Source organism: Rhipicephalus sanguineus, chromosome 5, assembly GCF_013339695.2.
Source record: "Rhipicephalus sanguineus isolate Rsan-2018 chromosome 5, BIME_Rsan_1.4, whole genome shotgun sequence".
NCBI classification, from domain to species: Eukaryota; Metazoa; Arthropoda; class Arachnida; order Ixodida; family Ixodidae; genus Rhipicephalus; species Rhipicephalus sanguineus.
In genome coordinates this window covers 199,640,833-199,667,124 of record NC_051180.1, presented here as the reverse complement: position 1 = coordinate 199,667,124, position 26,292 = coordinate 199,640,833, and the positions used below count along the sequence as shown (strand labels likewise).

Sequence of the window (26,292 nt, the reverse complement as noted above, 5' to 3'; positions counted from 1 at the left end):
TCAAAGGTTCCGTTTTCGCCGAACTACGCTTCGCCCGGCACCCTGCTTCGCTCACGCAGTCGCGCCTCAGTGCTAGTTTCGGTATCGCGTACTGCCGCGTGTGTTTTGCACGCTCGTGAAAGTCGCTCTGACAGAAAGTTCGACAAAATGCCGCATGCATGTGATGTTGCCGGATGCCCGAATGGCGCACGCCACTGCGCAGTAAAGGCGAGCAACATTGGGCGCGGTAGCAGTGACGTGAGAAACAGCGCTTTCAGGCGGGCGATTTGAAGTACGCTAACACGATGCGGACTACTAAAACGTGATTTTATTTCAAAATAAGCACTTCCTTGGCACAAAAGTAGCACTACGAGGTTTCTGGACCGTTACTTCAACAATCAACGTCGACTCAATACTTGCCTTTAGTGTCCCTTTAAGCAACACATGGACTTCACCTAGAGAAAGTGTCGTCGAAGCTTTGTGCAATAGGCTGCAGCAGTAAGAAGTGTTTTTATAAACTGCAAACACAAGAAATCTAGGGCCTTATTGTACTGCTATTGTGGCAAACTCCTGCGGTGCAGATGGTCTCTGATGATATAAATATAGTGCAGGTTCTAAGGCTTGCACAGTGTCACAAGAGCAAGTGAACAACCACCTGTGCCTACGTAATCCCGTGCTTCCCTCCCTGAGCTAAGGAACAACATTCCATACTGCTGCGTTGGCACAAGTGGCTCCATCGTAGCCTTGATATCTTGCAAAGGTAAGTGAAAGCTCAATATCAGAGGTTCAGTGCATGAAGAACAACTGTCTCGAAGCTAGCGGCAGCTCCTGTCCCCCTATAAAACTGCAGGCGGCAGAGTTTTGTGACCAGAAAAGCACCAGTGTGTCATGCACACATGAGATGAATAAGACATAAGAACTTCGCAAAGCCCTTTTTTTGTTTCCATCTACATACAGAGGCGACGGATGCCAGATGTGCTTTCACTGTGCGCACTGATCACAAGAATATATTTAATAGCTGCATCATGAAATAGCTCAGGCAGTGATCACATTTCGAGAAACAGATCATGACTCTTTAAGGGGGGAGGTGGGGATCGAAGCTGAAATTCTTTATTTTTGTAGTAGAATAATGAAATTTGGCATGCTTATTGGGAAGTGCACTGAATGAATATTTACAAAGTTTCATTAACATATCTCCAGCAGTTTTGACATTATATATTTTTACTTGCATCATTGTTGTACCAAACTTGCAGAAAGCCTGGTGCGACAACAAAACATGGTAAAAGCCCAAAGTTGCCCTTATATTTTAGCCATAAGAATGGTTCATGCTATGGCATTCTCCAAATATTTTTATTACCCCGATTTTCTTTTACACGGAACATTACATCCATGTTTGCATAATGCACTCGTTATCGCCATGTCAAATTAGCTAAAGAGTAAAAAAACGAGAGAGTAATTAAAAAATACAGGAATGTCATAGCATAGAGAATTGACAAGGGAATATAATGCAACAGACCTCATGAAAATCCATCAAGCCATAGTCGTGCTACGCTTTCTGCAAGCGGGACAGTCGGGTTAAAACACACTTCCGAGAACACGGCCCCAAAGTTGCACAGCCACTACATGTAAATCAAAATGCCCTGGGGCTGTAATATTTAGTGTCTTTGCTTGCAGGGGTTTTCTTATGTACTTGACCTTTCATTTTTCTGCACTATGTGCTTTGCTTTTTCTTTATTGGTTATTTTCGTCAGCTCTTTGAAGGGTGAGCCTATCAGGTTTAATGCCCCGACTTGCACATTACAAGTCTGTGGCATGCAAATTTAGGTGTGCTGAGGCAGTTATGGCCAAGACATTGGTGGCACAGGAATTTCTGAGTAGTACTTAATGAAGCGAGTTTGGCAGATAAAAATTCGTCCACTCCTTTACACAAGTTAATTTGCCACCCCCGCCTTGATACGCTTCATCATTCACCCGGTTGTGGTAATGGTAGTCGGCGAGGCTTCCATTATTTCAGTACATTTACAAAAGCTTGCTGCGATACCATGCACGGCTTGAAGCGCGCCTAAATGACATCACCGAGTGCTTATTTCACCGCGAAGTGCTCGGCTGCGGGGTTCGGGAAGTCGGTGCCCGATATGCTGGGTGGCGGCATTTGGTGGCGATACACAAGCGCCGCAGCGATGAAACATCGGCGTGCAATATGCTTGGCCTCGTATTTTGGGGCGCTGACATGCCAAATTGTCGTGGTGCTTCGAGCGATCGCTGTGCGACGAACTTGGGGAGATCGAGCAGCCATGGCCGTGGGGTCTCCGGCACTGCCGATGCGTCTAATGCCAATCAGCGATTCCAAGCTGCCAGCGGGCAATATCATTAGTTGCTTGTCACAAAGTGCATTGCGGATTGTTCGCTTTCGCACGTCTGCTAGCACGATGTTCTTCCCCGCAAAGTTCGAATTCGTCAGCGCCGTGAACGTAGTTAGGAAGAGCCAAGACTCCGAGCAGTAAGCACGGTCGCGGTGTGCGCTGCCGCGGTGCCCGATGTTCGAAGTTAGTCGCGTTCGATCGCGCGCACAAAAAGTCGTCCCGCGGTGGTCTTCGTCACGAGGTCCAAGATGCCGTCGAGCAGAACTTCTAACCGTGGGTTCCCTGAGTGAACGCAATACAGGTCCGAGAGGTGCTTCTACGATGTTCGCGACGAGCGCGTCGGGCTATCGCAGTCTGATGCACGGTCGGTCTGATGACTGAGCTTCCGGGTGCAGCTGCTAACGCATAATTATCGTTGACCAGTAAACACAAAATGAGTGTGAACGCTTCAGTAATTAGCGTGATTTTCGACAGCCGTGACCTCACAACGCGGAAGCCGCAGACGACGCACACCGGGAGCGGTTATCAAACCAATGGCGAGGCGCGCTGGAGCATCATGGCGGCCGCTGCCAATCGGGGGCCTCGAAACGACCTTTAAACGTTTGCTTTTTGTGTGCTTGTGTTTAAATGGAGGAGCCAGCTGAGGCGAGGAATTTGAAGGACGGAGAAATGCTCTTTCAGACGAGCCCTATATGGTGGTGCTTGGTCGTGCCGTTGCGGAGCTCTAATTTTCAGGGGCGAAGCTTCTTTGGGTGTGGGTCTGTCCCTCCTCTGCAGTATGTAGTAGTAGTAGGTAGCCACTTCTAGTTCTTGGAGTGTTCACTAGATGGTGATGTCGTAGCCACCTCTAGTTCTCAGAAAGATCCCTAGATGGCGCGGAGGCGCTTGCTGCGTTGCAGATGCGTGCTCTAGCCCTCCCCCTCTCTCGCCTCGCGACGCTCTGCGCTCGCTGCGTTGCAGATGCGTGCTCTAGTCCCCCCCCCTCTCTCTCTCGCCTTGCGAGGCCGACGCAGGCAGCGTCTGCCTAGCGAGTTTGATTGAAAAATTCGACTGCTCGCGCTGCACAACCGTACACTGACCACCCCGTATATATAGGCACTAGATTTTGGCCTCCAAGGTAGTGCCTGTGTGAAATTTCTCCCGTGCGTGATTAAACAATAAAAATTCACCACGTACGTGTAAAATAAAAGTGAGCTGCAAGTCGCCATGACTCTCATCGACCCTTTAGTATAAACGCGCCCGATCTCACGTCGTCGATGATGTACTGGGCAGAATTCACGGAAGATTCACATATGGCGCGTGTCATTGGTGGAAGGCAATCGTTCGATTTAGTGTGGCTACGTACGCTAGGGGGACCGTTGTAATGAAGGGACCACATAAACCAACAGTACAATAAAAGTTTGATGTATCATATATACACGGTGTTTCTCACGTGTTTACTTGATCATATACTGGGCGAATTACTCGGAGTATTCACAGTTTACCGATGATTCCCTCCGGAGCTTCGCCCCACTCATCATCATTCACCCCGTGGATATGCTGTGGATTTTTTGAAAAACGCATTTTTTTTTGCGATTTCCGCGATAATTTTCGACACCTCAGCGGGCGCAACAATTTTTAATAGCACTTATACGTGGTTTTCAGCGAAGATAATTTGAAATTAGTAGAAAAAGGGCTACGAAACTGAAAATGTGATTTTCAGAAAATCGATTTTCTTGCCATTTTTCGCGACTTGGTCCCCGCGTCCCCCTTTAAATAAAAGGTGATGCTTTGAGAGGTCTATCACTATTGCTGACAAAGAGAGAAGGACACCTGCGGATGTCACTCATCCTGTCAACCAGCTCGTAGCAGCGGCTGTGGTAGAAGTAGCACTTGGAAGCCAGAAGGTCCAGGGTGCGCCTGTTCTGGGCTTGGATCTTCAGCATCAGCTGGTCCGAACACTGCACTGCCTGTACACATAGAACAATGCGTGTATTACATACAGACAACTAGAACAAAGTTAGCAACACTACTCGCGAACGATTGCACTTTATTTCTTGAAAAATTGATGCCAATTCGGGGCTGCACTCATCGTGCAGTGCAAGGCTTTCTGGAGAAGAGTTCTGGAGTGCAGATAAGTGGCAGGTCAAAATTCTGACTGCTGTGCATGACTCGCTACAGGGGAAGCACGGCACCATGTGCAAAAATAGAAAAATTGCAAGAAAACTCAAGCTCTCGTTTTAGCATACCCAATTCCTGTATATTTGCCTTCATCTATGCTATGTACAGTGATGTGATTGGCTGAAGCCATTTTGGAGCAAGAAAAAAAGGCTTTTGGAGCAACCAAAAGTGGTTTTTTGAGCAGGGAAAAAGGGTTTAGGAGCCACTCACTATAGGCTCATTGCCGAGTAGAAGAATAGAATTTGTGACAAGAAAAACAGCTAAATAAAGTGAAACTAGGCAGCATTTCATGACATTCTATGCACGTACAGCTTGTACTAATAGCGTAACCGCTTAGAGTGCAGGACCGGCTATAATGCAGTCTTTTCTTACTCCTGCTTATTCTCCCATAGAACTCCATGTATACGCACACCGCTTATTGTGCAGCCCCCGAGATGCAAGACTGGTTATAATGCAGCTCAGATAAGCAAGGTAGCGAGCGTGCATCTCAACGGAGGTACACCGGCCGAGCAGAGAGAGCGACAAAGGCGTTACGAAGGAGCAGGGGATGCGGAGCGAGGGAAGATAAAAAAGCAGAGTGCAGATATCGCACGTGCGACCTAAATTGCACCATCAGTGAAGACGGTGTGAAGGCAAAGTGAAGGCTTTGCGGTGCAGGCTTTCGCCTTTGCCACCAGCAGGTGGACTTGCAAGCTTAATAGGCTTATGCAGGACAGTTATCGTAGCTGTTCTCCTGACCGCAAACCCAAACTTCGTTTTGCCTTGCCTGTTACTGGACGGCTGCTGATGGGTGAAACTGTGACTATGAAAATTTGGTTGGCCCCTCTCTTACTCTCCGAAAAAGCAAGCGCGTGCTCGCTCTCGAAGGCTGCATGCTAGATATCAGAGGAGCGTCCCGTCCGATATCACGCATAATAAAGCCCCTACGAACCGGACAGAGTTAGTTCTGCCGAGATTGCAAGTTGTAACGTTGCACTGAGCTCGTACGTCGAGCCGTGCCTTCGGATGCCACTGCCTGCAGGCCCGGGAAAGCGTTTTCCTCGGGCCACTCGTTCCCTCGGTCATAGTAGGGCTTGAGGTTACAGACATGCACCGGTCCGCTGATCGGTCTTAGCGTGAAGTCCGTCAGCTTGTACATGAGAAAAGAGACAGTCTGTCCTACCCGGTACGGTCCTATCTACTTCGGTGCCAGAGAAGCTGAGAATTTCTTACTGGTATCGCTTAGGACATGATTGCGCTTCAACACCAGGTCGCCCACTTTGTACTGAACGTCCCGATGAGAGCGGTCATACTGCGCTTTCTGCTCCGCACGAGCAGTGCTCAGGTGCCGTTGTGCTTTGCACAAAAGCCTTCGTCACCTTTGCGCGCAGCCCACCTGCATAATCAGCGTGTGCTGATGAAGCAACCAGTGCCTTCAAAAATTGAGGGTGGCGGGGGTAAAGCCATTCGAGCGTGTTCACAGTAGCCCTGAGAGCAATTGTGCGTCCCCGCAATTTCAACGAGCATGTGCTTGATGTTGCAGTTCCCACGTTCAATGAGATTTGCCTGGGCACATTACGTGGTCGTTCTCCTGCGCTTAAGGGGAGACGCGGGTCTTGGAATGGTCAAAAATGGTCAAAAAATCGATTTTTCGCAAAGCTTATTTTTCGAGGCGTTTGTACCTCTGAGCACCTACTCTCAAATTGCTAACGCTAAATTCGGTCGGGAAACGCGATAAAATAGGCTTTCAAAGCACCCCGGCAGCACTAAAATGTCCCCAAAAGGACGAAATTTGTTCGAACTTCCCGCACGCGCCATGAGCGTTGCAGCGGGCCGAGCGCCGCCATCTTGGGCTAGATTTGAAGCTGTTTTCTTTGTGCACATTTTGCGCCATCTCAAAATGGCGTCGCTCAAGCAGAACGGCTGCCGTCGCAGGTTTTCTGAAGGTCGTTTCCAGGCCACTGCTTGGCTCTCACGCGGCGCGCTTTTCAAGCGCGCCTTTCCGAGTCTCCCATTGGCTGGCGCGACCGACACGTAACTTTTTTTTTTCTTTGCGTTGGGTTCTCCGCCGTGGCTGTCCGTTTGTGTGTGCCTGCTTTTGCGATCGTGCGTGTTTCTCGACGGACCGTGTTTCCACTTTGTGCCAGTAGTTTTTCCACGCGATCGAGATGCCTGGAGACTCTCGTCTGAAACCATCGACGCAACGAGCTTTTGGAAGCCGTAAAAAACGGGCTTGGAACAAGAAGGCGCCTGCTACAAGTGCACCGTCGGCAGCGGAGTTGGAGTCGCGGCCGGACCCTTTGGATCTGCCGGGAACTTCAACTGACGACACCGTGGGACCAAGTTCGACTAGCGAAACACTTCGGGTTGATGCCGCGTACTACTCAACGGCGGAGCAGGCGCAGCGAGTTGAGAGATCAGCGCAAACGAAGACCGTTCTGTCTGGAAAGTCGGCTACCCAGCGCAAGTTCGACCTTCTTGGAGTCAGCACGGAGTGCCAGACCGGTGACGCCGGGACCGATTTTTTGCTCGTCGATATGAAAGTTTTGAATAACTTTTTTGCACAAGCGAAGTGCGACAAATGCGACGCAAAAAGTCTCAGCGTGAGGAAGGCAATGGACAAGGAGTACGGCCTTGCGGTAAAGCTTATTTTTTCTTGCAGCAGTTGTGATTTCGAGAAGAAGCAATTTTCTTCTCCGAGAGTGAGCGGAACTGCCACCATCACTCCCTTCGAAGTCAACATGAGGGCCATGAAGGGGATACAGATGATTGGCAAAGGTGTTACTGCCCTTTCAGACTTTTGTGCGTGTATGAACCTTTCGCACAGAGGCTTGCACCACAAGACGTTTCAGGGACACCTAAAAAGTTTAGTGAAAGCCTGCGAAAACACAGCGACTGAAAGTGAAGCTGCTAGTGTGGCAGTAATAAAAGAGCTGTATACAGACTTCTTGAACCACATAGGGAACATCGATGTTGTGTTCGACGGCTCATGGATGACGCGAGGTCGGAGCTCACACATGGGTGTGGGCTGCATCATTGAGCTCTACACTGGCCTTGTAATTGACCATGTTGTTTACTCAAACTTTTGTCTCGGCTGTGCCCTGGGACCACAGCCGCAAGATGAAGGGTACACCGACTGGCTGGCAACCCACGAGTTTCAACGAAACATCCAATGCAACTCTGGCTGCACGGAAGTAGAGGCTGCGCTGACCATGTTTCAGAGGTCCTGGGCCAAGCATGGTCTGCGCTACACGACTGTGCTCTCTGATGGAGACAGCCGCACTTTTCATGCCTTGTCCGAAGCCGAGGTGTACGGCTTTATCCAAATAGACAAAAAGGACTGCATCAACCATGTCCACAAGCGAATGGGCGCAGCTTTACGGAACCTTGTGGACAAAAAGAAGGCTCAGGGTGAGTCTCTTGGGGGTAGAGGAAAGCTCACACAAGAGAAGATCAAGAAGATCGCGAATTACTACGGATATGCCCTGAGGAGCAATATCAATGACGTGCCAGCTATGAAGAGGGCAGTCGAAGCTACACTGCTGCACATGACATCGACAGATGATGCACCAAAGCACTCAAAGTGCCCTGAGGGTGCTAGCTCTTGGTGCAAGTACAATAGAGCCTTGGCCAATGGGGAGAGTCCACCTTCACACAAGAATGCCCTGCCGGCTTGTGTTGGGGCTGCTCTGGAGCCAGTCTCTGCGAGGCTCAGTGATGAGAGCCTGCTGGCACGGTGCTGTGAAGGGAAGACCCAGAACGCGAGTGAGAGTCTTCATTCAGTCATCTGGACCCAAACTTCAAAGAATGGGAACGCTTCGCTGGAAAGTGTGAAGCGAGCTGCTGCTGAGGCTGTTGCCATCTACAACCAAGGAAGAAGGGCAACCAACGAGTCCATTGCTGCAAGTTTGGGCTATGTTGCTGGGGATTGCCTTGTTCGACGAAGCCTAGAAAAAGACTCTCTGCGTTTACGCAAGGCAAATGCAACTCATCTGAAGAGCACCAACACAAAAAAGACTCTTGCAAGGCGACACAAAACGGGTGCAACTGAAGATTACAGTCCTGGACTACTTTGAAGGTATTCTCTCAAGCACAGCAACCTATTACCCAGGGTAACATGCTGCCTAACATCTAGAAGGTTCTTCCTAAAGACTGAAAAGACATGAGCAGCCAGTCGCTTGAGCCTCATACCCCATGGCTTTTCCAGAACCCACCAGCCGCTTGTCATGGTGGGGTTTTGATCATGCTTTGCATATTGGAAAATTTTTTTAGATATGATTCCTTGGGTGGAACAAGACACTTTCTGTTTTGTTTTGAAGGGAAACAGATGGGGAACATGTGAATAAAATTTATGGTTAAAGGTTCCTTTTATAAATTTATACAGTGCGTGTCAAACTTCAAACGCGATTTTCTCAGCTTCACATTTTTTGCCAACTTGACCAGCCTTACGGATCTTTTCATTATGTTTTTGTAAGGTAATTTTGATACATTTTATACCGTTGAATTCGTAAGAAATAGGGCTGTGGAGCTGTGCTATTTTTTTTGTGGCTAAGATGAACATATGAAATTTTGTGAACAATAATGTGAGCTAATTGCATTTCAAGATTACACAGTGTCAATACAATTGAAAGTTCTTATATGATGATATATCTCAGTGACAATATAAATAGCATAGCTCCACATGGCAGGTCTTTGGCTACAGCTGCGTCTTAAACAGAACCTAAAAATACTGAGGGAAAGTGTCTTAATGACCCGTAAGAAATGACCTAATTAGATTTCACTTATGCTCTCACAATTTGATAACCAATTGAAGTACATGAAAACTAATTATATTTTTGAAAACAGGAGGAAGAAATACATATACACACCCAATTTCATTACAATATCTCCAATAATAAAACTTTTCGTTTCGAGACCAGTGTCGGGACGCGGCTTTCGTATCGCGAAAAATGGCAAAAAAAATCGATTTTTTGAAAATCACATTTTCAGTTTCTGTAGCCCTTTTTATATCCGATTCCAAAATATCTTCACCGAAAACCGCGTAGAAGTGCTATAAAAAAATTGTTGCGCCTGCCGAGGTGGCGAAAATTATTGGGGAAATCGCAAAAAAAACACTGATTTTCAAAAAATCATAGCTCCGCAACGACGCCACCGGGCGCCGATATCTTGGGCTCATCGGAAAGCGCATTTCTCCGTCTTCAAATTCCCCGCCGCAGCTGGCTCCTCCCTTCGAAAACAAGCGCACAAAAAGCAAATGTTCGAATGTCGTTTCGAGCCCTCCGATTGGCCGCGTCCGCCATGTTGCCCCAGCGCGCCTCGCCATTGGTCCGATGCTCGCTCCGGGAGATCGTCGTCTGCAGCTCGTGCGTCTCGAGCTCACGGCTGTCGAAAGTCGCGCTACTTCGTTGCGTGTTCGCAATCGCTCTGTGTTGACGGCTCGACGATAACTTTGAACAAGAACTACGTTTTAGTTTGGAGCTACTAGCGGAAGCTCGGTGGGATTACGATGGCGCGCCGCACTCGTAGCAAACATCGCAAACGCGCGTCTCGGACCGACTTTCTAGCGTTGTTAGTATCGAAGCTTGGGCGTGTTGGTTAGACATCGGAGGGGATACAGCGTCGCCTTTCTTGTCCTCGTTTTCTCTTGCGCTGTATCCCCTCCGATTTCTAGCGTTGACTCGTCGGATCCGTGGTTGGAGGTTCTGCTTATGCGCACTTCGGACGTCGTGACGAAGATGATCGCAGGACGACTCTTTGTACTCGCGACCACGCCTTACGAACTTTGAAACATCGGGCACCGCGGCCGGCGCGTCTACTGCTCGGAGTCGTCACTAGGCCTAACTCCGCTCACGGCGTCGGCACGCGAGACGAACCTCGAACTTTGCGGGCAAGAGCAACGCGGACTCGCGGCAGTGTGCTTCTTCGCAAGAAACGAAGCGCTTCCCCCGCCGGCTTCTCGGTACAGCGGATGGTCATTTTACGCATCGGCAGCGGACCCCACGGCCAAGCTCGTCGCGCAGCGGGCGCGCGTCGGCGTTCCGCAATGCGAGGCCAAACACGTTGCGCGCCTATTTTTCGTCGCCGCACCTAGGCATATTGCGCATCGTCACCGAATGCCGCCACCCAGCACATCGCGTGCTGACTTCCCGGACTATGCGGCCGAGCACTTAGAGGTGAAATAAAGCACTGTTGATGCAATTTAGGCGCGCTTGGAGCCGTGCGTGGTATCGCCGTAAGCGCTCATGAATCATCTGAAAAAATAAAAGCCTCGCAGAAAACCGTGTCCGCGACCGGGTGAATGATGAAGCGCATCGCAGGCGAGGTTTACAAATTAGCTTGACGAGTGAAACAGGGAGATGAATTCATATCTGCCCAGTTCGCGTCTTGAATAAACTGCTAAGAAATTCCTATTCCACCAATGTCTTGGCCATAACTGCCTGTTATTTAGGAGGAAGTGATAGGTTGCCATTATGAGAGCCGCTTTTAGTATCCTATAAAAATGATTCAATGATCAATTGCAATCAAGACTGTTAATTATGTTAATGAGAGCATGAATACAAGAAAGCTGGCAAATCATCATAGTACATGACCTACTTGAATTACAATATCTTGTTTTTTGTCATGTCTATTACACCACTTCATAACTTCGTTTAAAATTCATGCTACATGTTCTTTGTATATCAGAAAAGGATTTTAAGAAAAAAGAAAGAAAACAAAGGCACAACCGATGAAAGGCCACATGTGCAGGAGGTCCAACCTTATAAAACACCTTAAAGATCACAATCTTCTTGTGTTTTAGAGAAGCAAGGCACCTCAAACTAAAGACAGGGCACTCAAGAAAGTGCACATTACGAAGGACTCAAAAGATTACGACCCCAGTGCCTTTTGATGAAGTAATATCGTTGATACAACTTTAAAAGCCGTTTTCTCAAAACGACTTTTCCTGCTTCGCTTGTTCCGCTGATTTCTCACTGACCGCTGGGTCTATTTCAGTTCCGTTTTTTGTTCTATATTCCTTGAAGCACAGTTCAGGGCATGTCATTCTTGCTTTTTCAGTATGGCGTTTTGATAATTAGCTATTTGACGAGTTGCACAAAGCCTCGATGCCTGTTGCGCAGTCACCTCATGAAAAAGGAAAACTAAAAAAAAATTTTGTTGCAAATAAAAAAATCTAAGAATGTCACGCCCACAATCAGACATCTTAGAATGCATAGCACTTTGAACGAGTTTCCTATCGCATTTTTTAAGCGAGTCAGACTCGGAACAAGAGCAGAGGGTGAAATATATTGTAAATCTAAAAGTTGAAAAGATATATTCATGAAATTTCTACAGTAGCATTAAAACAACATTTCAAATAAGTGTGCCAATTTTCATCAAAATCCATGAAGAAATAAGAAAGTTGGTACCGAAAGCCACGTCCCCCCTTAAAGGGCCCCTGACAGCAAAATTTTTGTTGGTGACTTTTTTACTGTAATTTGTAGCTTTGTGTCTGGTAATCCCTAAGTTAAATCGTAAATGCTCTAGCGTATCGTATAACTGATTCTAGCGTAGTTACTTGTGACCACTTTAGCGTCACTTCAAAACGCCCGCCTAAAAACCACAAGAAACTAGCGCCCCATGCGGGCGAGCGTCAGAGACCACGTGCACTCAAGCTGTGGTGACGCTGAAAGCGCGGTTTTCAAATCGGGGCCTCGCGCGCGGTAGAGATTGAAAGTATGTGGGTGCCTCGGTATGGGTTAAACCTGTTAAGCGCGTGTCCCCTCACGAAAACTACCTGGAGAGCAGCCCGATAACAAAGCGAGGGGTGCGGAACAATAGGCCTCGCCGGGTGCCAGTCGTCGTATTGTGCACGTGCAACCCTCAAACCTTCCGTGACGTCCACAATACTTGCTTTACTCGTGGAACGTCACACGGGGCCTCTATCTACGTCATACCAGGATGTCGCGAGGTGCAGCCAACTCAAATGAGCACTCACGCTTACTTTTAAAACCATATTAAGATATCTTAAAGGCAACGTTCGTCACTAATAATCAGTCAGATGTGTCCCCGTATACAGGAAAGTCAAACAACAAAAACATCTCGAGGTTTCAATTTTGGTGTCAGGGGTCCTTTAATGCCGAAGGCTAAGCAGGAGTGTACGAAGATTTCGACAGAGAATCAGGACGAACTGTACGTTATAAACTGCTTTGGATATTCGAATCACGTGAACACCTCGATGAGCTTATGCACGAGTGTGCGTGCCAACGTGCGGGAAATCACCGTTTTGAAGGACTGATGTGTATCCTTCTCCGCGGAAATTTATCTTAGGAAGGAGTGGTCAGTTCTCAGCGGGTTGGAATCAAAAGTAGGAAGAAACGCGCTCACAGCGTTACTAGCTGCTTCAGAGCACCGCGCACTAACAGCAATACCAGCTGCATCAACATGCGCAGCGGCCGCGCTGCCAGGCTCCCGGAGCCCATCAAAGACTTACAAAAGTATTTACAAAAGAGATCCTGCCGCTGTGCCTCTGACAACTCCCTTCGGCTAAGCAAGTTTTCCACTAAACTGACGCAGTCCTAGTGGTTAGCTTTCTCGTCCTGCGAAGGTGGGTCGCCCACCCTTCGTTTCGGACCGTCACCATCGAGCATTGTAGCAGTTACTCTGCTCTCAGGCCGAGTTTCAAATTATCAGAATGAGTAGTAATGTTACCCCTCCTGATAACATTGAGCGTCGCAGCAGTTACGTCGCTCTCAGGCTCGGCGTCGGGCAAGGTGAGTTGAGTAGTAATGTTACTCTTCTCACAGACAACGAGCGTACGCGTGTGTCCGTTACACGCTGTTCGTTCTCCCTCTGCAGCGAACAGTAAGTCGTATCGCTGCAGGAGGGGTGCCCATCATGCCAGCCAGCCGCTCATACCCCTGCTCTGTGCTACTTCTACTTCCTTTGGCTAAAGTTCGCTGCAGGAATCGAATGTGCAGTAGCCGTTACCGCATCTTCGAACTGTTGCTTATTGGCAGCATCCGTGACAGCAATTGCAACGGCTGTAAGTCAGCCCTGTCTGCTGTCATGGTTCGTTCATGTGGTGTCAGTCACGCAAACAAACTGACTCGCTCTGTCGCACCGCTGGCCCCACGTTGGGCGCCAAATATAGGGGTTACTTTGTAACAAACAGATCCGCACGTGCAAAACTGTCACGTCTTTGGATCACACCACGCACTAGAGGAGTGTAGTTACTCGCTACTAGCGCTACGCAGCAGCCCTAACAGTCAGAGCTGGACCCCTAACCCGTGGTTCGCGTTGAGTCGTGACCACGGCGGGTTTCAGGCCAGTGGTAACAGAGACGAGTTCTTTGCCTGGCACAGTTTATTGTGCCAAAAGCGCCACCAACGCAACAAAATATAAGGTAGGAACGGAGCGGCGGAGATGTTTCGCACGACGACGTTAAAACAACAACAAAATGGGAAGCACACGAGATTGAGAGCGATAAGGCTCGACTCACCTCTCGTGGCTTCGCAGTCCGGCCCTGAGGCAGTAAGTCACCTCACAATAGACTGGGCGTTGCGCAGGGGGTGATGGCGGCTGGGTGGCTCCCGACTCGAATGAGCTGTGGTCGTCACCGCTGCTCGAGTCGAAAGACGAGGCGGTCCCCAAGAAAGTGGCGCGCGTTCCTTGGGGTCTGCAGAGGAGTCTCTCCAGAAAAGGGCAAGGAGGGAAAACGGGGCATCTCGACTTCGGCCAGGGAGCAGGGCACGAAGGCCTGCGGGAGCGGCACAGTGCCCTCTCCCACGCAACCCCCCTCGCCACTGAGCGTACAAACGTAGAGGCGCCGCGTCGTTGAAGAGAATGGGTTGCGTGTGCAACCCCACACCCCATGTTGAAGTCAAGGACGAGTGAAAAGGCAGGAGGCTGAGTTATGTGGACACCATTTATTCCAGACGCGTTCTAGAGCCTAGGAGCCAAGCCACGTGCACGCTGAGCACACGGTGTCACGAGCTTCGCCAGGCTTTGCCTAGATGGTAGCATCTGCAACAAATTCTACATTAAATTCTACATACTAAACAATTCTGACCAGTTAACTAGCAGTGGTGACAGAAAATTTGTGAACCTCTGTTTTTTGCTCCTAATCAATGGCTAGTGGCTCGTTAATAGCAGCAACGAAACTCACTTGCCCCAGCGCCAGACAAATGTTTAATTATATGCTCGTATGTTACGACCGGAGGCAGATTCGATTTCGAAGAGCACTCGGCGGCCCCGTGACATAGTCCGCCTACTCGTTAACAAATACTACCAGGTGATCGTGAGAGCCAGTGACGTCACTGGCCAGCTTCTGCGATGTTGTCAGTGCTGCTGTTTCATATTGTGTTGAGCGTTGCGAGTGCTTGTTTCCTCGATCATCAAACTACATTGCGTATCTAGTGCGGCAATGGACGAGAGAGCTGGGAGGAGTGTAAAACTCATGACGGCCAGCGCAAGTGGAACACGGACGAGAAAAAGGACCTTTGCACTGGCCGTCATAAGTATTTTCCAACTCGCCTAACTCGTTACCCTATAACAGGAGTGTAAAAATCGGTCAGAAACGCTTGAGTCACTTCGTGAATCTCGCTGGTGGCTGCAATTTTGTTCATGTCGTCGTCATCCAACTGAGGCGACATTTTCCGTGAAGCATGGAGTAGCCGCAGCATTAGACGTGTTGAAACATTTTCGCTCCGATAATTTCTGAAGTAGCAGGTTGAGAAGTGACGAAGGAAGTGGTGAAATCACAACATTGGCCCTCTGTAACAGTGTTTATGCTGAATGCAAATAGCGCGAAAAAACGCAAGAGTAGACGAAGAAGGCTACAGCACAAGCGCATCTGCGCATATGCGCTTGTGCTGTAGCCTTCTTCGTCTAGTCTTACGTTTTTTCGCGCTATTTGCATTCATCATGAATTACCAACTCGCCCAACAATCAATCCTTCTAAGTGTTTATGCGTAACGTGTAAGTGACGTGATGTACGCTATACTGATCTGTATTGATATCGCGTAACACCGCATTCTCAAGGCCTACTTATTCCACGTACACACGTCGGAGGGCTGAAGCAGTTATCTGTCCACTATGCAATACGATCCTGGCAGCAGAGAGCTTTAGTTTGTCCTAGCGTTTGCAGATACCTGGTTACCGAAGCTGTTGTTGGCTGCAGTAGCAGCGACCGCGGAGCCTGTAGCGACATCTTGTGGCGTTTTGACAAACTACAATCTTTTTAAATGCGAAGCATTTCTTAGCGAACCTCTGGCACTTTGGGCGTTTCTATCTACGTATCTATCTATCTATCTATCTATCTATCTATCTATCTATCTATCTATCTATCTATCTATCTATCTATCTATCTATCTATCTATCTAGCCGCCTACGTCTGGGTGCTCTCATGATCGCCTCCTTAACTTGGTGTAGACCAAAATTTGCATGGGAGGGTAAGAGGATTTGACGAATATGATTGCCAGGTCAAGACATGAATAACGTTAAAATCCTGCCGCGTACGTCGTCAAACCCTTTCCACTAGACACGAGTGGCACATACCCGTTTACCACGGACCGCGGTGTACGGGTATGCACCACAGGTGATTGACAGTTTATATCTACCCAGGAAGTGTGAGAACAGATATTGGTAACTTAAATGCTAGAGCGTTAAGGAAAACCATCATCGGCAGCATTGACTCAACGAATGGAAAGAATGAAAATTAGGATCCCAGCAGGAATCAAACCCAAGCATTCAGCGTGGCAATCAGGTGTTCTACCACTGAGCCACGCCAGGTCTGTAAAGTGGTTTGGAAACACAGCCTACGCAGGCGTAATATCGGTGCAACGTCAATTGTGGCTGTGGTGCTGGCTATCTACCGTATAATGCGGAATATAGGTCGACCCCCTTACCATGACCGGCAAAAAAAAAAAAAAAAAAAACACGGAACTGTTGACTGAAGCACTTTATTCAGTCCTCCGAACTGTCGGAGCTCTCCTCCGAGGACGACTGCCTCTCGCTAGCCGTCTCCCACAGCATGTCATCCTCGGTGCCGTCGAGAGCGTTGCTTATGCAGCACTTCTTGAATGCGCGCACCACCATTTCCTCAGGCAGAGACCTCCATGCCTCGGAGACCCAACCGGAAACTGTCGCGAGAGGTGGCCTGCGCAGCCGGCCTGTCGGGGTCCGCGGGTTGTCGCCAGTGGCGGATCCAGAGGGGGGGCGGTAGGGGCGATCGCCCCCCCTCCCCCCCCCAAAGCATGTGTCAGTCCTCCCCCCCCGCCTGCCTGCAGTGCCTGTTTCTCCTCCTCCCTACCCTACCCCCCCCCCCCGCTCAGATGAAGGAACCGCCCCCCCCCCCCAAAGTTGGCACCTGGATCCGCCCCTGGTTGTCGCCAGCCATCCATTCACTGTACAACGCACGCACACGGTCCTTAAAGGGCTTGTTGAGGACGACGTCCAGCGGTTGCAGCGTTGACGTCATCCCTCCCGGAATGACGACGAGATCAGTCTTCCCGTCGCGAAGTGCCTCCTTCACCGATGCCGTCAAATGCCCGCGAAATGCATCCAACACGAGCATGTTCCGGTGCTGCAGGAGGGCTCCGGGCCGCCGGTACCACACTGTGCGGATCCACTCGCGCATTAGGGCCTCGTCCATGTACCTCTTCTCGTTCACGCGGACGACGACATCCCGCGGGAAGGCCTCCTTCGGCAGCGTCTTCCGCTTAAAGGGGTGGTGCCACCAAATTTCGAGGCTATAACAAGCTTGTTGTGGGTTTTCTCTGTATGCAAGGACACTCCACACGAAGAGTCGGACACAGCAAACGTTTAGAATATATTTTAATTCACTTCCAAAATGTACCTAAATGCCCACTCTCCCGATCGAAGCCCATCGCTAGCGCGCCAACTCTGACGTAGATGTATAGGAAGGGCAACGAAAGTTGTAATGACGTCACACCAGATCTGCTGTAGTGACGTGTGACCTTCGGACCTGCGCCACCCTCTGCAACGTACGTACCGGCTGTAGTGAACTAGAATATATTCTAGTTCACTGTAGCACTGGCAAAGTATCGGTTGCTACACCACTAGCCGAGTTTCGATCGCTTCCTGGCTAAGTGCGTCACAGTCTTGTGTGGTCACGTGACCAAGCCTCCTACACTTCTACGTCACTGCCCAACCTCGGCGCCCAGAAACCGAAACCGAAAGTTGTCCACATCAAAAGGCAATATTAAATTATTTAGCGAGAATACATGAATTTTGGTGTGTGCATCATGCTTCCTGGAGCTATAGGAAACGCTTACAGCAAAGAACGCGCAAGCCACAAATTTGGTGGCACCACCCCTTTAAAGATGATGAACGGGGGCAACTTTCTGCCATCGGCCGTGCAGGAAAGCATCACGGTGAAGCGCGAATGCTCGCTTCCGGTCGACAGCAGCTTCACCTCCTTTGCCCCGCGTTCACAGACGGTTGTGGACGACGGCATGTCGAACCACACCGGCGTTTCGTCGGCGTTGCCGATCTGGCCTAACATGTAGCCATGCTGCCGCCGGAGGCTATTCACGTAGAGTTGAAACTCTATCAATTTGTCCTCGTACTCCTCCGGCAGCTTCTGGCAGATTGACGTGCGCCGTCGAAGGGCAAACCCTTTGCGTCGCATGAAGCGGCGGACCCAATAAATGGCCCCCTTGAAGTCTTCTCTCGACAGACCGGCTTCACGGGCGAGCTCGACGGCTTTTGAGCGAATGAGCTCCGCACTCACTGGCAGGGACCTGGCACGGTACTCGCGGACGAAATCCGCCACTTTGTCCTCGAGTTCCGGGTGCACAGCTCGGCGACCGCGAAACGACGTCTTCCGCGCGTTACACACCGACAGTTTGGATTTCTGGTTGCGCCAGTACCTGACGCTTTTCTCAGATACTCCAAACTGCCGCTGCGCCGACATGTTGCCATTCGCTTCCGCGAATTCAATTACTTTTAAACGCGGCGGTGAACTGGCGCCGCGTCCCGGTATTCATAGCTGGCCGCAGAGGAAGGTCGCCACTCGCTAGGAACACCAGATTAACCAGATGAACAAGAAAAGAAAAATGGCGTCGGGCGTCGGCTCATCGGCTCATGGAGGCGATGTCGATGCTGATGCCCAAGAAGCATGCGACGCTCCCTGTTGCCAGACGATCACTCGGTTTGTGCCAAGGGCCGGTATATAGGTCGAGGGGCGACTTTTTAGTGACATTTTTTGGAAAAAATCTCGACCTATATTCCGCACTATACGGTAATTTTACAAGAAAGCAATAAACACTGCATGATGTCAGATTAACGTCTGTAGTTCAAGTGTTGGCTCCGCTTTTGTAACAGTCTAATAAACTATATGTTTGTATTTCTATTATTCAGCAAGCTATATTGAAGCATTGCTCGACCCCGGAGGAATACATCAACGAAAGTTACGTATGATATTCACATCACCGCACCGTAAAGTGCTCTTAGACCGCCAGAACGACGCAGCATTTCTTACGATCTTCATTTCTTACGAGGCTGTGCGATGGCCTCATGCTGACCGAGGACGATGCCAGATTGACTGACAGCCGCTTGGTAGATAGGCTACGTAGGCCACATACGCCCAGGTATAGTCTATGAATACGACAAACACCATCCACTGATATTGGTCTACGTACCACTATCCAGGCCTACCAGCCGCGACAGCCTATACCTCACCAACGCGAAGGGTGCCTTCAGGTTCCGACACGTCGCCGGCTCTGTCGACAGACAATTTGTCGACAAAATGACCGAGGCATCGACGAATTCCAACAGCTCTACTGTACCACATACTTCACTACACATGGACCCCTCGTCACCACGATCACGACCGGATCCTATAACAATTCATGACCAGCTGCTGGTGCTCACTGATCCCGGTGATGATGCCTTTGTTCAAGAACTGTCAAGAACTTCTTGCACACATGCACATGGGTTCGTGAAACATGCGTGCGTTTTCGGGACACATATAAGCACTACATATCAGCTTACCGCTTCTGGTGTTGGTAATACCCACGTTGCCATTGGTAGCGTTACCCAACCGTAAACTGGTTATATAACACATATGAGGCTCTTCAACATATATATGTGTGTGCGTAAAATATTTATACATTTCTTTAGCGTCATTTTATAACGTGTCACTATGTAAAAAACTTACGCCAGAGTCACCTACCCGCCGCATGCTTCGCATAATATCGACTCCCACGGTACGTGAGATCTGCCGAATTTTTTCTTTCTCCGTTGCGCTTCTGTTCTTGTAGAAAAAAAAAAGCAATGGGAATACTGTGAGTTGCTTAATTACCTCACTGCCAATGCTTTACACAGAGTCAGTAAGCGGTAAGTCAGTAAGTCGCTGCAGTGTTATTTTGTAGGTCTCTGTTTAGGCTATGCATCATCAGGTGTCGCTAGCAGCATTGTCCGTCTCGTACGCGTCTCCGGTTAAGCCGGCCAAAACTCGTAACGTACGTTGTTTACAAAATGGCCCTGCTCGATGACATCATCGCTTTTTGCTTCTATTTCTGATTCTGCACTTTCACGAACTTCAAAACTCCATTTAAATACTTTTTAGGCTGTATTTGTTGCTGATATTGTACAGGTGGCCCCTATATGCAACCATTAGTGTGATGCAACAGTCAAACTGTGTCCAAATTTCTGTGCCACCACTACTTTAGAGAATGATCTTGCTAATGTTTCACAATGGTGTACTACCTGCTTAATGAGATTAACTGTTAATAAATGCAAAACTATGATTCACGCATAGCAGAATCGATTAACTACTATAAATACAGTAGACTCCTGTTAAACGAAAGCTGAAGGGACCAGGAAAATATGTTTCATTTAACAGGAGTTTCGTTTACTGAGAGAAGAAAAGGGGTGCAGAATTCAAGCACAAAACCAATCATGTTAGAGGCAGTTGTTCCATTTAAGCAGCAATTTCATTTAAGAGAGTTTCGTTTATTGAGAGTCTACTGTACCTCGGTATCACTGTGTCCAGCAACTTGATCTGGCGTACGTATATTCAAAACGTCATTTAAGCATCTAACAAAACCTTAGGGTTTCTAAAATGTCCCCTTGGAAAAGCTCCAAAGCACGTAAGATTATGTGCCTCACATCACTTGTACGACCAAAGTTAGAATATGCACCCGTTATCTGGAACCCGCATCAAGCATATCTCATCAACGCTCTTGAATCAGTTCAAGACCGTACAGCTCACTTCATTAACTCTTCATACTCATACGGCATCAGCATCACGTTACGAAAGTTACTACCTAATCTTCCATCACTCACTCTGCATCGGCGCACTGCTTCTCTCTGTCTCTACCATAAGTTCTTTCACAGTTCTAAGCTGCGTCAACCTACTTACATCAAACCTGCAATGCGCATACAGTGAAATCTCGGTACAGCTCAGACCACTTATAACGTAACCGCTTACAGTGCAGTACCGGCTATAATGCGGTTTTTCTGACTCCCGTTTACCCTCCCATAGAACTCCATGTATACGCATACCACTTATTGTGCAGTCCCCCCGAGATGAAAGACCGGTTATAATGCGGCTGCCGGAACGTTCTCAGAGATGCGAGGGAGCGAGCGTGCTGCTCAGTGGAGATGCGCCGGCGGGGGAGAGCGGACGTGGAACGAACGAACAAGGAGCGGGGGGAGAAATAAAAAAACGGGTGGCGGTGGGGGACAGCAGCCGGCGCGGGTGCGTGGTGTGAGGAGGGGGAGCGGTTGCGTGGCCGACGGAGAGGCCTTTGCCCCCTTGACATGCGCGCTTTTAGGCGCTGCGCTGTGCTCCCGACCGGGCTGCAGAAATTAGGCGCCTTTTCCTCTGCAAACCACTACCACATGCGCGCTTTGCCCCGGCTGCATGACATGCGCTCTCCGCTACGTACGGGCGCCCGCGTCCGCATCAAGAGCGCGTTACCGCTATTTGTCTCCGTCAGGAAAATAGTTTCTTCATCGTAGAGCGCAGATATCGCGCGTGCAACCTCGATTCCCCTGCAAGTAACAATGCTTTGAGACGCGATTGAGCTTTCGCCTTTGCCACCAACAGGCGGACTTACAATGTTTGAAAGACCTTTTCAGGATAGTTGCCGCGGCTGTTCTCCCGACCGCGAACCGAAACTGCGTTTCACGCGTGATGCCCTCGGTTTAGCTCGCGAGCGCGATCGCTTCTACGCCCGATCTCCTAGGGCAAGCTTCTTGCGGTGGCATGCCAAGTTGCAACGCGCACGCTAGGCCTAACGAGCGTTAGCTGCCATGTCAGCGGCCGCGGACTACAGAAGTTGCGGTTTGGTGCCGAGTCAATGAAACATTTTGCAGTTGTTGCACTTAGAAGGGGTGACTTACATCTTTAACGAAAACGCGGGTGTGTGTGTGAAACACTGGAGTGGTGCTTTGTGGTCGCCACCGTTTTCGACATGGCGCACGCGCAGTGTGCTACCGCAGCGACTTCCCGTGACGGCGCATTTTTTCCGCGTTCGTTATGTCGGCACCGCAGGTCCGCGGACGCTAACCGTTCAACATTTCCAAATGTAAGCAGACGCAAACTTACGTCCCAGTCGCATGCCTCGATAGTCGGAATCGCGTGCCTACCCGTTGGTCATGTTTTGCACACGTGCAACCTTTCAAAAATGTTGTTTTGGTTATAGTGCGGTACCGCTTATAGTGCGGATATTCGCGACTCTGGCGACTTACGTTATAAGCGGTCTATGCTGTATAACAAACTTCAGGGGACCGCGGAAAAATGATCGTTATTCTGAAAGGTCGTTATAGCGAAATCCCAAAAGTTTACCATAGCAATAGAATTTCAGTAACGCAAACGTCCTACCTTTGCAACGGTACGTCCTTGAACTCGTTTCTCATAACGATGCACACGTGAACGTCAGACAAGGCACGTTTATTTGAAACAGTCCGTGATCGTTTTTTGACGGGTGCAGCACAAACTCTGCGTCATGAACAATTCTAGACCGTCTGCATTTTTATGCGCCGCTTCCGTCGCTGTGCCGCTTTTTCTATGAATATGTGGAGTTTCCTCAAGTACAGTCGACGTCCGATTTCCCGGACCCTCAAGGGACCGCGAAAACGTCCGGAAAATCGGGCAGTCTGGAAAAACGAATGCACGTGAAAACGCACATTTTTGGTAGGTATTTTTCGCTGACGGAGAGGGTCACAGCCGGAGTACAAGATTCCCATAGCAATTCAGCCAATGCATTGTTTAGGTGGCTCTGAAAAGAGCCGTTTATAAAAAAAAAATACGACGTGGCCGGCACTACCTCATAGGTCAGCACTTGGGCGCAAAGAAGTCGCTTATTTTCTTTTGCACGGTCCACTTGCCCGCGATTATGTCTGCCTCAATTTCAGTCAACGTCATGTTGCCGCTGTACACCAATGACAGTGTCATCAGTGCTCGCGTCAACTCCGTGTTCGTTGGCTGTGTAGGAGCTGGCTCTTCGTTCTCGGTGTCGGCATCGGAATCCTCCGTAACTTGATGAATGATTTCGTCATCGGTCAACTCCGCACATAGCTCGAGGTCTTTGTCAGCGTCGGCGAAGCCCTCAAGGGTTATCTCGGCTGGAATCAACACGCCGCCAGCGCGCAGATCGTCGAAGGCAACGTCCGCGGATGGCAGTTCATCATCGTGAGCCTACGAGGTGGCTTTGTGCGCTTCGAAGGCGCTGACGAAGACGAAGGAGCAGTCGGTGCCATTGCTGTAAACGGCGAATCCGCTCGACGAAAAGCGCAGCACGAAACAGCTAGGAACTCGGTGGATGCTGAAGGTCGGGAAACGTGACCACTGAAGATAGCCCGCAGCAGCAAACGATCAACCGCAGACACGACCGCAGAGCTGGCACAGCTGACAAAACAACACGTGAACGAACACAGTGAGGTTTGGCTTGGCTAAGATACGGCTGGCAACGGATTGACACGTGCGGTTTCGAGGTTACGGCAGCCGTGGGGCGGTTCGGCGTTGCTGCTGATGCGAGTATGGTGGGTTCAAGGATATGAAAATGAAAACAACCAAAATGGCGGCGTCGGTGGTGACTTTGGGTCGGCGGTTAACAGTAAAAAGTCCGGGAAATCGCATAGCGAAGGCTATAAGTGTCCGGAATTTCGGACTTTTTAATACATTGACTCTACGGGGAACTTGACGGTGCCACAGATGAGTCCGGGAAATCAGGCATGTCCGGAATTTCGGGCGTCCGGGAAATCGGACGTCGACTGAAGTCTAACGCATCCGTGGCTGACATGGACTCGTCGCGGTCTTCGGGTGCTACCGTGACATCGTCGTCCATGTCATCGCTGCAATCCTTTATCTTTGAGAGTCATGGTGATCGTCGACCGTGCCACTTCTCGTTCTTTAGCCAGGACGGCTTGTTTGTTTCTTCTCGTCTTCTATTTCACGAAGAATGTCTACTTTCTCACTCAAAGAAAGCTGCTTCCGCTTCTTCGCCGTAGGAGGAGTTGTTGAGCTCAGGGCAACACGAACGCCGGGAGGCACTTCCAATACAATAAAATACGCAGAAGACTGATACAGGTGACAGCACGCGAACTGATAAAAAAGCAAGCAAGTAAAACGTGATGCAGGAAAAAAGAAAAGCGGTGGCTATTTGTACTTTTTTTTTCTTCTCCCGCACCGTCTCAGGTTTTCCGAGCCCATGTTCCCCGGCACTCCGCTTACAAAACCTGATGCGTCGTCGCCTCCTTAACGAAGGGGGGGAAAAAAAAAAATCGTTCTCCGCCCATGTCCTTCTCCTCCCGCGCCATCTCAGGTTTTTGCGGGAGGGCGTCCGCTCTTCGCGCTGCGTCGTCTGCTAGCTTACAGCTCCGACTGCCATGACCGATACACTGAAATCTAAGAATCCTCGCATTTCGGGATATAAGTTCGTAGTACTGAGTTGTTGTTAAGATGACATGGGAATTAAATAACAATCGTTATTCTGAAATGTTCGTTATTCTGAAGTTCGTAGTAGTGAAATATTTTTACATTGAAACTATAAGCAGTCAGCACGTGATTTCTTAAAAGTTCGTTAATCTGAAATGTTCGTTAATGTGGTGTTTGTTGTAACGAGGTTTGACTGTATCACACAGGGCAAGCCACCCACAGGAGATTTCATTAATACGTGCCGAACATCAACATTTTCAGCATTTTCTTCTCTCCGCACGGCGAGACTGGAACGACCTCCCATCTACCATTGTCGACATAACGTGCCCATCATTATTTCCACAACACGTAACTGATCATCTTCAACCCAAGCACTACGCACTAAACGGTAGTACGCATTAACCACCAAGTAAAGATTTGCATCTCCTGGCGTACGGCATCGCCGCCAGCAAAGAAATATATACAGTGCCACAGCAAATATTGCCTAAACTACCCACTGCAAAGCTTTTTCTTTGTTTTTGCCAAAGTGGAGAAAAGATTCTGGCCCTCTCGCACGACCGTCCGGTAGTGCCGATAGCGCGCGGTGGCGACGCCAAGGAGCATTTCATAACGATTACAGGGTCCGGTATACGCAGTGACCGACATAGCGATGGAACGGACAGTGTCGGCTATATGTCTGTACGTCTGTACCGCGATTGGCTACTAAACGAAAATTGACACAGTTTCAGTGAAACACGGTATGGCTGCGTGGAGCCGATCGTCTCCTGGCTAGTTGCGTGCAGCGCGTCGCCTTCTCGGCTCACGCCGTCACTGCCGGGCCGCTAGCTGCACTGCATGCGCGCATTTATCGTGGGAGTGTTCTTCGTACCCACTTCGCTCCAGATCGTGCACAGATGCGGTGAGTAGCTTGTTCAGTTAACGCAGTGATGACGAGCTTCCTGCAAGTGATATGCACTCTGCGACGCTCTAGCGGTGCTGGCAGCGGATGGAAGCGCGTTTGGGTGGCCGCTCAATAAAAGCGTGCAGTATGGTTACAACAGCGCTACGCTTGCTGTACGGTACGCGTGTGTTTAGCGTGATAGCGTCAATGCAAAGAGGTTTCTCGTTGTCCGCGACCAGCAACGCTTAACTCCGCAACAGTGAGCTGCTTTCGTTTCTACAAAGCGGCGCGCACTTGAACACGGCCCCGCACAACGAGGCGGCAGCGATCAACGGCCCAGCGCGTTCAGATTGTCGCCTATTAAAAGCGTGCAGGAGGCTTAAAGTAACGCTGCACCGCACGCATGGCCGAGCAGATTTCTGAATATACTTATTGTGATAAGGTTGTCGGCGATAAGTCATGCTAGCGCGTTCGTCGGTGAAGCATGTGGAGATAGGTTTGCGAGACGCTTACCCTACGAGGCGAATGGCAAGGGACGCGACGTTCTCCACTGCCGCAGCGAACAAAGGCGCTACGGCCGGGTTCGTCGACTCCGGCACGGCGCAGAAAAGGCACTCGAGGCAGGATGTCAACAAACAACACGGGTTTATTAACCCAAGATGCAGCACAGTACGACAGTCACGGGCTTGCAGGCCGTAAGGGGAACTCCGCAAGACCTATCGAGTACGCTTGCCAGCGGCGCTTATCACACAAAGGGCAGCAGTCGAGCACACGAATGAGAAGCCGCCTGCTAGAGCAGCGCGTCAACCTCTCGTGCCAGCCTGAGAGCATCTGACGCGGCAAGCCAGCGCCAGACAGAAGCGAGCTCAAGGGGGAAGGGGATTGTGACTGGTGGCCAACGAGGACAGGCGCAGTGCAGTGACGTAGGCTAGCAAGGTGGCGTGAGCATGTCGAGACGTGCGGACGCATGCCCGCACGCCGGGAGCCGACACATGGCTCGCACCAGACAAAGAGCCCTGGCACTGCCGCCGTGGTCGCCATAG

At 49.7% G+C, this 26,292-nt stretch overlaps 2 protein-coding genes across 4 annotated transcripts in view; one reads left to right on the top strand and one right to left on the bottom strand.

Moving 5' to 3' along the window:
* LOC119394569 (amphiphysin) overlaps positions 1 to 26,292 on the top strand; it is a 669,247-nt gene that overhangs the window by 336,279 nt on the left and 306,676 nt on the right. The gene's annotated exons all lie outside the window — the stretch shown is intronic.
* Positions 1 to 26,292, bottom strand: part of LOC119394570 (26S proteasome non-ATPase regulatory subunit 3) — a 143,749-nt gene that overhangs the window by 112,950 nt on the left and 4,507 nt on the right. The window contains exon 4 of the mRNA XM_037661892.2: positions 4,155 to 4,291. Coding sequence (XP_037517820.1) covers positions 4,155 to 4,291 — 137 coding nt within the window. The remainder of the gene's footprint in view (positions 1 to 4,154; positions 4,292 to 26,292) is intronic.